General features: G+C 57.0%; 5 protein-coding genes across 5 annotated transcripts; 2 read left to right on the forward strand and 3 right to left on the reverse strand.

The window, feature by feature from the left end:
• Positions 1 to 56: 56 nt before the first annotated feature.
• CHGG_03856 (uncharacterized protein) lies at positions 57 to 2,038 on the reverse strand (the record flags this gene model as incomplete). Its single annotated transcript, XM_001223069.1, has 3 exons — positions 57 to 961; positions 1,015 to 1,468; positions 1,523 to 2,038. The coding sequence occupies 3 exons, from the start codon at positions 2,036 to 2,038 to the stop codon at positions 57 to 59; spliced, it is 1,875 nt and encodes a 624-aa protein (XP_001223070.1).
• A 658-nt stretch (positions 2,039 to 2,696) lies between these two features.
• On the forward strand, positions 2,697 to 5,329 carry CHGG_03857 (uncharacterized protein; the record flags this gene model as incomplete). The annotated part of the gene is made up of 3 exons (XM_001223070.1): positions 2,697 to 2,726; positions 2,932 to 2,992; positions 3,051 to 5,329. The coding sequence occupies 3 exons, from the start codon at positions 2,697 to 2,699 to the stop codon at positions 5,327 to 5,329; spliced, it is 2,370 nt and encodes a 789-aa protein (XP_001223071.1).
• Positions 5,330 to 7,805: 2,476 nt separating this feature from the next.
• CHGG_03858 (uncharacterized protein) lies at positions 7,806 to 8,489 on the reverse strand (the record flags this gene model as incomplete). The annotated part of the gene is made up of 2 exons (XM_001223071.1): positions 7,806 to 8,312; positions 8,484 to 8,489. The coding sequence occupies 2 exons, from the start codon at positions 8,487 to 8,489 to the stop codon at positions 7,806 to 7,808; spliced, it is 513 nt and encodes a 170-aa protein (XP_001223072.1).
• Positions 8,490 to 9,219: 730 nt separating this feature from the next.
• Positions 9,220 to 10,390, reverse strand: CHGG_03859 (uncharacterized protein; the record flags this gene model as incomplete). The annotated part of the gene is made up of 6 exons (XM_001223072.1): positions 9,220 to 9,442; positions 9,537 to 9,762; positions 9,813 to 9,991; positions 10,047 to 10,089; positions 10,140 to 10,269; positions 10,376 to 10,390. The coding sequence occupies 6 exons, from the start codon at positions 10,388 to 10,390 to the stop codon at positions 9,220 to 9,222; spliced, it is 816 nt and encodes a 271-aa protein (XP_001223073.1).
• A 1,192-nt stretch (positions 10,391 to 11,582) lies between these two features.
• Positions 11,583 to 12,183, forward strand: CHGG_03860 (uncharacterized protein; the record flags this gene model as incomplete). Its single annotated transcript, XM_001223073.1, has 2 exons — positions 11,583 to 12,069; positions 12,131 to 12,183. The coding sequence occupies 2 exons, from the start codon at positions 11,583 to 11,585 to the stop codon at positions 12,181 to 12,183; spliced, it is 540 nt and encodes a 179-aa protein (XP_001223074.1).
• Between the last annotated feature and the right edge of the window lie 278 nt (positions 12,184 to 12,461).

Genomic DNA, 12,461 nt, shown 5'->3' on the forward strand with positions numbered 1-12,461 from the left:
TCCAGCTGCATTCCTCCTATACTGTGACATGCCGCACACACGATGAACGACCTAGACTAGAACGTGCTCGCGGCGAGCCGACTGGCGGCGTTCCTCGCATCCACCCGATCCTCGTCATCCTCCTCCAACACCCCGGGCATCCTCCCCCCGGCTCCGCTCAAGGCCCTCGCCCGGCCGCCCTGGTCCCCCCTCTCCCCGCCCTCCGGCAAGAACCCTTCCTCGCCGCCCTCAACCACCGAACTCCCCACCAAACTGCCCGACACGCTCCGGCTCATGGCATCGGCACTCCGGCGCGGGACACCGCTCCACGCATCGCCCTTGGGGCCCTGGCTGGCCGCCATGCTGGTGCGGCGGACGGTCGGCGGGTGTGCCTCGCGGCCGAGACGGCTCAGCCCCCCGCTGGCGTCGATGGAGCGAATGTCCGGGCGCACGCTCTCGAGGAGGGAGAGGGTGCGGCGCTCGGCCTCGATCTCGCGCAGCACGTACTCGCGCACCGAGAGGCGCAGGTCGGAGGCGGTGCGGGCGGCCCAGCGCCGCCGCTCGTGCACCAGGTTCTGCGTCACGCGCGTCGTCTTCTGGTAGAGCGCCGACTCGGCGTCGCGGGCTTCGTCGAGGGCGGCGATGGCCTCGTCGACCTTTTCGCGCCGCACGTTGGAGGAGGCTTTGAGTCGGTCGGCGGCGTTGAGTTTGCTGCGGGTGGCTTCTTGCGCTTGGAGGAGCTCGCGGATTAGGATTTGGCGGTTGGTGAGGGTCTCTTTGACGATGAAGGCGTCTTGCGAGTGGTATTGGAACGGGTCGCCGATCGTGGTGGCTTCGGCGGTGGCCTGCGCCGCGTGGTAGTCGCCGACCGTCTGGACGATCTTGCCGAGCTTGCGGTAGGCGTTGGCGAGGCCCGGGTGTAGTTCCTGTACGTGCATCGTGCCGAGCTTGACGCCGAAGTCGGACTCGGAGAGGCCCAGGCCTGGGATTGGTGTTAGATGGGTGGGATGGAAGGAGTAGATTGGGCTGGCTTACCTCTTCTTGACTTGACCAACTTGTCTACCTTGTGCCCGGCATCCATGGCGCCGAGGTAAAAGAGCTTGACGATGGGCCGGGCTTCTTGAAGTTCGGGAGTGTCATCCGGGGGCGGGGCGAATTGTTTGATGATCTTGCGGCGCACGCCGGTTGCGGGCTGCTTTTTCTTGACCATGGGGCTGTAACCAAAGTCGCTCTCGACGAAGAGCACCATTTCGTCGTCGCGCATGAGGACTTCATTGCTGCAGACGTAGTTCAGCCAGCGTTGTAGAAGTGCCTTGACCCGGATCTCGTCCTCCTCAGTGCCCGCGCCGGCGGATGTCAGGGCGGGGGGCACGGAGGGCACAATGGCCTCAGGGTTCGCTGATATGAGGTGCTCGCTAAGCTTGATGAACTCGGAGTGGAGGCGGCGCACATCGCGGTATTGGGTTGTCCTAAACGCAGGGAGGTTTGTCTAGACCCGTTAGTGCCCAGCCAGCGAGTTTCCATTTCTAACAGCCGTACGTACATGTACATCGAATCTTAGGATGGGGTCCTTGCGCCCGGTACGCTCTAGCCCAGTAATCTTCGCCTGTAGCTTAAATTGTGGCGGTGGGGGTTTCCGGGGCTGCTGATGTTCTTGCACCCGCTGTGCGTGCACCGGCTTCGGCCCTTGCTGCTGCTGTTGCTGTTGTTTCTGTTGTTGTTGCTGGGGTTGGGGCGACTGAGGCCCTTGATCAGCCGCAAAGCCAGGCTGTTCAGCATACGACTCGGCCGGAGCTGACACCTCGGATTGGGGCTCGGTCGTCTGCGAGACGGTGCTGGCGGTATCCGGCCTCCTATACTCGGTGTCACTTCCACCAAAGCCTCCTTCGTCGGTCAAACCGCTGTTCGAGCTCGGGTATGGGAAGGGGGCGCTCGGGACGTCGCCGGTGATGGAGCTGAAGGTGGTGCGGTTGGGTTGGGGCGACGAGTCCGGAGAGTTCCCCCACGGCGATGCCTCCGCGGACTGTTCCGGGTCGTGTATCGACGAGCTGTAGTCCATGGTGGCTACTTTGCGGGAGAAACAGCGTCGAGGGTGGTGACGTGGTATTCGAGGTGCCTCGTTCTGGCAAGTAGTGACCGTTAATACCTCTCTTTCAAGTCAAAACCAACAGGTTAAAGGGTCAATGCCACCACGGGTAAGTCAAAGTTGCCTTGTCAATCGCAGATTCGGAGGTGGGAATGCTCGTGTGGTCGTCGCAACTGCTCCGCATCGCCATTCGGTGATGGAAGCGGCGCAGTTGCCTTGCACCGAACGGGATGAACAAGCTTGGCGCCAAGGCGGGGGGATGGCGGGGAGTGCACGGGCCGTTGTTGAAGCTGCCGTCGAAAAAGCAAGCCAACTGCAAGCAACTGCTGAAAGCAAACCAACACAACCCTGGAACTTCCAACCGCCAAATGTGAGTTGTGATAGAAAACGCGGGGTTGTCTCATGTTTTGTTTACTGTGGTTGCTACAAGTACTGCCTAAAGCCCACAGTCTGGCGACTTGACATGCAGCAACTACCGAGCTCTGTATCTCCAGACTGGATGAGGATCCGCTCCGTCTGTTGTTTTCTTATTCGGTCCAATTGAGAATTGGATGCTTCAATCAACTTAAGGCTAGAATTTACCATCGAAAATCGGGGATGCTCTCCAGCACCCCCCTCCTCGCCTGCCGCCATGGCTCAAGCAGGCTACTGCTGCCTACCAGTGTGTTTCCAGCTGCCGTGTTGGTGTTAAAAAATACCCAATTGGCCCGGGGGAGGTTCGCACGCAGCTACTCGAGCGAATATGCACACCATGAGGCCCGCATTGAGAGCGTCCGCAACATCGGCATCATTGCCCATGTCGATGCAGTTAGTCTCCTTAGCCACGGCGTCATCCGAAATTCAAAAACACCATTGACACCCGATAGGGCAAAACAACCACTACGGAGCGCATGTTGTACCACAGCGGACGGACACGCCATCTCGGGAGTATGTCGCCGCCTGGGAAATACCTCGGGATAACCTCAAACTAAAACTGACTGCCCAGATGTCGACCATGGAAACACCACTACCGACTTTCTCCCCATGGAGAGGGAGCGCGGCATCACCATCCAGTCGGCCGCCGTGACTTTTCAGTGGCCCCCCAAGGCATTGTGCCCGCCTGACCACGAACCCAAGACCATCAACCTGATCGATACCCCGGGCCATCAAGACTTCCGCTACGAGGTTGACCGCTGTCTGCCCATCCTGGATGGTGCCGTGTGTATTCTCGACTCGGTCAAGGGTGTTGAGACTCACACTGAGCGAGTTTGGGGTTCGGCACAGCTCTCCAAGATCCCCCGTTTGTTGTTTGTCAACAAGCTGGATCGAGACGGCGCCAGCTTCCGGCGGTCCATCCACGAGGTGGCATCCCGGTTAAGGACATGGCCTCTGCTCTGTCAAATCCCCTGGTGGCACAAGGATGCCTTCGTTGGCGTCATCGATGTCATCCACCAGCACGGCTTCAGGTTCTCCAGCACCGGCGCCATGTCCGTCGTGAGCAAGCAGAGTATTGCGAAGGAGAGCACGGCGCTGCTCGAAGAGATGGAAACGGCTCGTCTCCGCTTGATTGAGACGTTATCGGAAAACGACGATGAGATCATGGAAGAGTTCCTTGAGTTGGAAAAGGACGTCTCTTCCGCCTCGATCAAACGAGCTATTCGACGCCTCGTCATGGACGGCGAGGCCAAGTTTACGCCGGTCTTTGCGGGTGCGAGTCTCCGAAATATCGGTGTGCAACCACTGTTGGACGCTGTCGTCGACTATCTCCCTAGCCCCACCGACAGGCCGCCACTGGAAATCATCGGGGCCAAGGTCCAAACCCTACCCCAGCTTCTTGAGCAGAAGGTCAAGCAAAGAGGATTAAATCAACATCAGGCTCCAATTGTGGCCGTCGCTCACGTCTTCAAGGTCGTTGACGATCCGCGCCGTGGCATGATGAGCTGGCTTCGCGTCTACCACGGCGCCGTCAGCCGGAGCAGCCACATGTGGAATAGCAACGTCCACAACTTTGAGAAGCCCCAGCATATTCTCCATGTGTCGGCCAAGGATCATCACGAGATCCAGAACCTGCCAACGGGGCATATTGGTGCCTTGACAGGTCTTAAGTCCGCGCGTACGGGGGACACGCTCATCACCTTCCCCGGTCACCACGGCAGCACCGCCCCTGAGGCATTCACAAATCTCCGAATCAAGGCGCCTGAAACCCCCCCGGCGGTTGCTTTTATCGCCATTGAGCCGTACACGAAGACGGCAAGCGACAAGCTTGAAGAGGCCCTCAACAAGCTCTCGCGCGAGGACCCCAGTATCAGGTGGTCCAAGGACGAGAAGACGGATCAACTGATCCTCTCCGGCATGGGGTTGTTGCACCTCGAAATCGCCCAGGATCGCCTCCTGACGCACTACAAAATCGACCGCGAGTCTGCCATGTGGGGAGAGATCGAGGTCGAGTACTCGGAGTGCCTGCTCGCCCCAACAAGCCCACACCACACCATATACGACCGCAACATCCGCGACAAGGCCGGCAGAGCAGGTTGCACCGTCACCATCGAGCCCCTAGAGGCCCACCATCACGACTCCCTCCTCGAGTCCAGCATCGAGCGTGACGGCAACATCATCCACGTCGCCATCCCGCTCTCCACCGACGGCAAAGTCAAGACCCTCCCCTTCGAACCAGATCTCGTCCGCCAGCAGCTCTTCAATGGCGCCATCGCAGGCCTCGCCCGGGGCCCCCGCCGCAGTGCCCCCGTCCGCCGCTGCCACGTGCACATCTCATTCGACCCGGCATCCGACTTCTTCGGCGCCGCCAGCACCGGCGGCCACATCACCAACGCGGCGCTCACCGCAGTGCGCGCCGCCCTCAAGGAAGCCCACACTAACGGCCAGATTGGCATCCTCGAGCCCTTCACCCAGGTGCAAATCCACTGCCCCGAAGAGGCCGGCAGCGCCATCCAGCACGACCTGGCCGCGGGCCGCGGCGGCCAGGTGCTCGAGGTGCACAAGCCCGAGGAGGACAGCGAGGCCCACGCCGACGACGCCGCCCCCGCCATCGACCTCGCCAAGGTCTACGTCCCGCCCGACCCGTACGAGTCCGTGCAGAGCCTGCGCGGCGCCAAGAAGGCCGTCGTTCGCATGCTCACCATTGTGGCCAAGGCGCCGCTCAAGGAGATGATGAAGTATGATAGCCAGCTGAGGAGTACTACGGGCGGCAGGCATACCCTGCAGTTGGATCCGGGTGGGTTTGAGTTGGTGACGGGGCCGAGGGAGAAGGCTTTGGAGGGGAGGTAGAGGGGGTTGGGTGAGAGATGGGTGGGTGTATCTAGCGGCTTTTTTTTAACCACACGTCATCCCAGTTGGGGTCATGTTGTCTTATGTGTGATGTGGGAATACTATCATGTCATATACAACTCCAGTGACTCAATCGCTCATCCTTGATACACCACCCATTAAAAAACAAGTTATCTCCGTAATAGCACTTGGGCGTCAATGGCACTCATTGTGAACTTGAAGAAGTGAAAGCCCTCAGCTCCTTGTAACTGGCAACGAATGTGACATCTTGTTTCAGGAAAACCAACACAGAGTTCTTTTAAACTTGGAGAAGAAACACGTAGTAATTCACTTCATTAGTCTTTGTTCTTTGAGGAATTCTCATGTCTCAGCTTGGGCAGACCGAGCCCCTGATCCTTCACACCGGAAGGCCCGGGCAGGGAAAGCAAACCGAGGACGACCTACAAATCTAACAACTTTATATCCATTTCTGCTTTCTTTTTGATCTCTCACACACTCAATTATTCCGGTCACCACCTTGTGAAAGCGGCAAGGGGTGCAACAAAACAACCAGGTGAAAAAACATGGCAAGTGTCAAAACCACCGCGCACCGTGCTAAGGGCCATATCACTTGCACTATCTCAACCCCTCTTCAACAAACCAATTGAACTCGCAGATGGCTTAGCGGACTCGCGTTTCACTTTCCAAAACTCAAATTCTCCAAGTACAAATGCTAACGCTCTCCACAGAGACTCCCCGGTGCTTGCATTGGACGGGTTTGGTGAGGACGGCCAGCGATTGTTCTTCTCCAGCATTAATATTTCTACAGCGGTGTCTTTCTGTCCTCGGATAATGTAACATACATGTACAAATAGCCTGAGCCGTAAGTACAAAGCTTCCCTTTGAACGCGAGTTCGAGCTGAGCCATCGAGACGAGTTCATTTTTTTGGCTAGTTCTGCTAGTTGCTTTCTGTTTATGCTAAAGCTTTATTGGGTTTCCGCCTCCTCTCGTCCCATCATGAACTTGCCAGTCCTTGTTTCCCGACCACACAGATCTCGGGCTAAATTACACCTATAAGAGCAATCAGTTCTTAAGGGTTCGTAGAGAGTGACATTTGGGAGTGGGGGATACTACTTAGGCAGGCCTCTCAACCCTTATGCTAAAATATAGAAGTTAAGGCTTAGGACTAGCTAGGCTTAGACCTCTCGCTCTCAAGTTCGGGGGAGGAACTATAAATTGCAAAGGGCTGGCATCTCGTGAAATTCTGCGTCACTGCTGTTCGTAGCAATGCTAGCGTTGAGGCGGGTTGTTTAGACCATCTCTCACTCTTCTTCATCTTCTTGAGGGGGCTCAAGGCCGTCAATTAAATCAACAGCATAGCCGATTCATTTATATGGGAAACTCTGAATTGAGTGAAAGACGAAACATAGTATGGGGTGTTTATTTAGGTACGTTTCATTCCACAGGTTGGGTCTCGCACTGGATGAAAACCACCATTCCCATGCCTCTTTTTATAGTATGGCAGCATGAAGTATAGCCATCAGTATATGTTCGTGAGGACTATCTTTCCTCCTCGGCGCACTCCCATCCATCAAGTCACCCACTTAATCAGCCAAAGATACACCTTCTCCGACAGGTTTTCAATCTTTGTGGCTGCGTTTCCCACATTCGGGGCCTTGACATGAAGTGTATAATACTAACGGTGCGAGGCATCGCGAATTACCTCCAGCGAGCAGAGTGATTTATCCACAACGACAACGTTTGTGTAGCGTGCTTCGAACTCCAGCAAAATAAACACGTCCTCGTGGTTGTTCGCGAACCATCCTCTGTTTGAATATATCTCGTGATAAAAACCGAACCTCAGGCCTGACTTGGGACGTTTGCGGCAAATTTCGGTCAACTTGGTGGCCAGCTTCGAACGAGAATGTTCTCCTTTTTCCAAGAGAAGCTTAGCTTGGGCCAGGCTGGCGATTATGGGCAAAGATAGCACTGGAAGAGCGAGGCGGTCGGTTCCGGGACAAAACCTCGCCTCCCCGGTGCCCGCGAGTTCCAGGATGGCAAACTGGAGAATAGAACGCAGGACGTCATTCTCAACCCAGAGCCTGTTCGCCATTTTCCAGAGCCGTCTGAAAACAGCTGTAATTGGATAAAATTCCGAGGACGGAAGCAGTAACGTCAAGTCCGAGATGGATGTGGCGGCAAACGCTATGTCACTATCCGAAGAATAGCTTGAAAGGAGCATAAAGATCTCCATAACCGACTCAAACACTGTCCGGGGTACGGCTCGACGCCGACTGATTCCCGGGATCGACGGCAGTGGGATATGGAAAATGAAATAATCATTCATGTCATAAAACTGGTCCGGTGGCTTGGCCGCGGCCATGAGCTGCACCATACTTATTCCGTGCTCCGCAGGGCACATGGTCGACCCTGAGGCAGCCGGCGAGCAGAATGATAAAGCCTGCCGCGTTGTGGAGTATTCATTTTTCTGGTGCTTCAAACCCCATGGGTCTGCACTTTCGTCATCATCCCGTGGGTCGTCATTCCATGAGCTGTCACTTTCATCGCCATCCATGAGTCGTCATTGTCGTTTTTGTCGCCGGCGGAGGCGGCACCCTTGGAGGCGTGAGCACAGATCATAGTCATTTCTCGCTCCTTTGCTTCGAGTTCTGCAACTTCGGCTTCCAACATTGCAACCTTTTCCTCAAGACTCGCTACCTTGGGGTCGGTGTCGTTGATGTCGTTGTAATCGTTGTTCGTCAACCCATAAACTTCAGCCATGAGCTGCTGTCGCTCGGCAGCATTCTTTTCGAGTGCCTCTTGTAAAACTTTTGCACTGATGGCGAACTGCTCGAGCTCTTCTCTCTTTCGAGCGAGATCCGCCGTGATAAATGCAAGTTTGGTCATGGCAACGTCCGATCGGGCTTGGGTGCTCAGTACGAGCGCTGTTTCGTGGCGGGTTGGTTCCGGGCTTGGCAGCTGGGTGCCATCACCATCGGGGTTCTATGATTACTTGGCTAGTTACCATATTTTCCTTTGGCGTCTGATGGTTTCTGGGAGTGCTCTGTCCCATAGCCCTAGTTGGGTTGATCCGCGGTTCAACTGGAATGATTCCGCTTGTTTCTCGCAAAAAGACGGGCAACAAGTCGAAAGGTAGAATTGGGTCCAACTTACGGCCATAGCTACATCCGTTTTGAGAATGATGCTATCAAAAGTCAAGATGGCGCAAGTCAAGATGCGGGATGATGTAGTCGCGATGAGCAACTTGCTTTTGTTGGGTGGCGGTGGTGAGATGAAAGAAACTCGAGATTGTTGGGGGGCGGGGGCAGAAAACAGTCTCAAGTTTTTAAAATTGGAAATCAAAACACTGCGAGAGGGAGGACCGGAAAGGCTAAAATTCCCCACTGAGCTGAGGTGACTTGGGTTCTGAAATTGTGAGAAACCCGAGGCCAAGTCCATAACCTAGAGCTGCCAGCCGTTTCACTCGCTACCTCTCAAACACCCCAAGTTTAAACATGACCTTGCGTCGTCCTCGTGGATCTAACCATCTAAGCCCACCCAGAAACACCAAACGCCAGCCATGCCGTACTATACCATACCATACCCACCATGCCATACCCAACCCCCAAACAGTCCGTCCTCTCTTCTCGACTCTCACACCCTCCCCCGCCCCGACATGGACCCTCCCAAACCCCGACTCAAAATCGGCCACTCATCACTCTTCCCATCCCCCTCCCCCAGACTCCTCCCTGCAGGAGTCATATTACCCCAACCCAAGCTCCGCCCCCATCCCACCCCCCACCACTCCAATCCAAATCCCCCCTAATCGCCGAATGCACCACCGACACCTCCCCCCCCACCCGCCCCCGAACCCTCCCCTTCCTCACCGCCCTCCTCGCCGCCCACTCCCTCACGGCGCGCGGCGCCAGCAGGGCCCAGGTGTATTCGCGAAAGGTGCGGGTGGTGCCAAAGACGAGGAAGGCGAACAGCACGGCGGTCGGGGCGGAGGCGCGAACAGCGCGATGTCGCCGCGGGCGCGCGCCGCGCTGAGGTCCGGGTGCGGGGGCAGGTTGGCGCGCGTGTTGGTGGCGGCGGCGCGGAGCTGGAAGTTGATTACGACGATTTGGAAGAGGCTGTAGGCAGGGGTGGGGGGTTAGCTTGGTGGGTGTTGAGGAGGGTGATGGTGGTGGGAGGGGTGGGGAGGGTAGGGGAGGGTTGGTTGTTTACCTGAGCGCGGCGAAGGCGACGGTGAAGCGCAGGACGAGCCATTTGTCGTAGATGGTCTTTTTCGGCGCCCGTCCCCTGCCCGAGGGCGTGGCGTTGGTGCCGCCTGACTTGGAGGAGGTGCCGTGGATGTAGCGGACGTTCCAGGACGCGAGGGTGATGCGCGAGTGGACGTAGCGGATGAGGATGGCGAGGAGCATGATACTGCCTGCGGCGAAACAGCCGATCACTTGAGTTTGTTAGGCGTGGTTAAGACGAGGAGGCGATTGGGGGACGCACTGATGGCATCGGCCAGCGCCATGAACCCCACGGTGCTCTTGTCAACACCACTGAAGCGGAGTAGGATCATTTGCACGACGGGCAAGAAGGCGGCGGTGGCTTTGGCGACGAGACTTGCGTGGAAGCGGTATATCTTGGTGATGCGTAGTTGGAAGATGCTGTTCGCCAGCTCGACGGCCCTAGACCAAGGTCAGCTGAAGGACGGGGGGAAAGAATGGCGCGTGGCGGGCGTACCAGAAGAAGACGAGTAGAGATTCGACATTGTAGGAGTAGTATTCTATGAGAGTTAGAGATCGAGGCCTAGGCGCCGAGACACGAAGCACCCACGGATGTAGAACAACACCAAGTCCAAACCCGTGGAACCACCGGTGATGTTAAGTTCGGGGTTGCCCACGTTCTTGACGAGGTTCTCGTACTGCTCCAATTTGATGTCGCGCCACCGAATAATAGTGTGTATCTGTTGGATGACGGAAGCTAGGGTGTGAAGCGTGACGAAGAAACCCAGCATGGCGACGTCTACACGATCAGCGACCGGCAGTCCAGCACAGGAGACATCTACTTACAGCTTCTGCGCTCATCGTGGACCCAGACCAGCCATAAGAGAAAGAAGCCGCAGGCGAGACAGATGAAGCTGTAGACGAGAACACCCACGGCGGTTCCCAGCACCCCGGGCGGCAACTGCTCGTCCATCTCGATGGGCGCTGAGCAAAGAAAAGGGACAATGAGAGAGTCACGGCATGGTATGTACAAGTAAAACGACTCGCTCAGCTGGGTAGTTTAGAAGAAATTGAGGCGGGCATGATTCCCGGAAGCTGAACTCTGACACCAGCCGTGGGCGGGGCCGAGGGACGACCGGCATCTGTTCAAAACACCAACATCCTGATTTGTACTAGTCAGGGTCTAGGGCGGCCCATTTGGCGCAGTCTTGGAGCGGGATGGAGCTTCCATTTTGCCTGAGCGCACGATTCATTGACCATTCTGGGAACTGCTTGGGTCCAAGACTCCAACACAGTCCAGACTGTCCAGCTCCTCCTCCGGGCTGGCGGAGTTTGGAGGGTCGGGGATCGGCATCATCCTTGCTCAAGGCTGTCAGTAGGGTTCCATCCGTACGACGCTGTGGCTAGTGGAAGGCCGAGAGTTTCGAGATCTCTGGACGATCCTGCGACAGAAGGGACAAAGGAACTGCAGGGGCCGGCAATTGCCAAGGTGCCAGTGGGTGCCAAAATATGAGCGAAGTTGGCTCGCCTCTCGGGGAACAGCTCGGTTTCGGTATTTTTAAAAGCACAACGAGAGGAAATAAATCGTCATGTCACGAATGATGTAAAGAAACAGATAGGTAATTACTGGGAAGATAGGTAATCTAGACCTTGTTGCTGCTGAAGGAAAAGATTTCTCCCCGGTACCTAACTAATAAAACTACTAAAACACTAGCAGTAAATTAGAATCCTAGTGCCTGTGAAATTCGGCATTCTCCGACGTACCAGGGATGAACCTCATTCATGCCATGACTCGTCGTAGCAATTGCTCCGTCGAGCTGAAGCCAAGGGACTCCATTTTGTTTGATAGCGCTTCGCAACCGTCACTGGCTTGCCCGGAACACGAGACGAACTCGTGGCAGAGTGCAGGATCGCCCCGCAACACCAAAAAACACGCCCCGGCGCGCGTTGTGGCTCGGTCCACCCCTCCAACCACGAGCCTCAATTAACCGATCGCAGCATCAACCACCACAAAGGCACCTAAACACCAACCACCACCACCACAAACACAACCATGGCCGACGATTGGGAACCTCCCCTCCCCGCAGGCTACAACGATGCCAACCGCGCCTTCCTGCAAGCCTTCATGGCGCGGGGCACGCTCACCTTCCGCGAAGGCCAAAAAATCCTAGCCGCCATCAAAGGCGCGCTCGAAGACGACGACACGGTCGTCCCCCCGCAATCCATCACCATGACCGACTTCGAGAACTTCATCCGCGCGGCGCGCGAGGCGGTCGAGCCGCTCGACTACGACATCCGCAACATGCGCGATCAGGTGCACGGCCGCGGCGGCGAGCGCGTGTGGGCCTTCATCAACGCCCACAGCGACCCGGCCACCCAGATGGCTACCGCCCGCAGCCCCGAGGAGGTCGCCTACGTGAAACGCCTGCTCGACGCCATGTTTGAGCAGTACAACACCCCGCGCATGGAGGTCATGGCCGTGGATGAGGGCCAGGCGTTGAGGGTGTCGCGGCCGGCGGCGGCGGCGGCGAGGCGCGACAGTAATGTGCATGGGAATGGGGGCGGCAGTAATAATAACAATGGGCGTGGGGACGGCGATAGTGATGGTGAGGGTGGGGAGGGGGGATGGGGATAGCACGGCTGCGGCGGTTTAGCCGGGGGTTGAAGCACTCGGAGCGTGCTCTCGCTGCTGGGGAGCTTGGTGGCCGAGGGGTGGTTGGACAAGTCGCGGGATGGGTTCTACAGCCTGCACGTCGCGGGGCGCTGAATGGAGTTGTGGTCGTGAGTTGATGGCGACATACAACGACCCAGGACAGCGAGGGGGAAGTGGCAGCGCGATCAAGTTCTGCGAGGCGTGCAAGGAGATCGTCGACCTACGGCCAGCGTTGCAACGAGCCTGACTGCACTGTCCGCCTGCATGATATCTGTGAGG

The sequence above is a fragment of the Chaetomium globosum genome, genomic scaffold (assembly GCF_000143365.1).
Source record: "Chaetomium globosum CBS 148.51 scaffold_4 genomic scaffold, whole genome shotgun sequence".
NCBI classification, from domain to species: Eukaryota; Fungi; Ascomycota; class Sordariomycetes; order Sordariales; family Chaetomiaceae; genus Chaetomium; species Chaetomium globosum.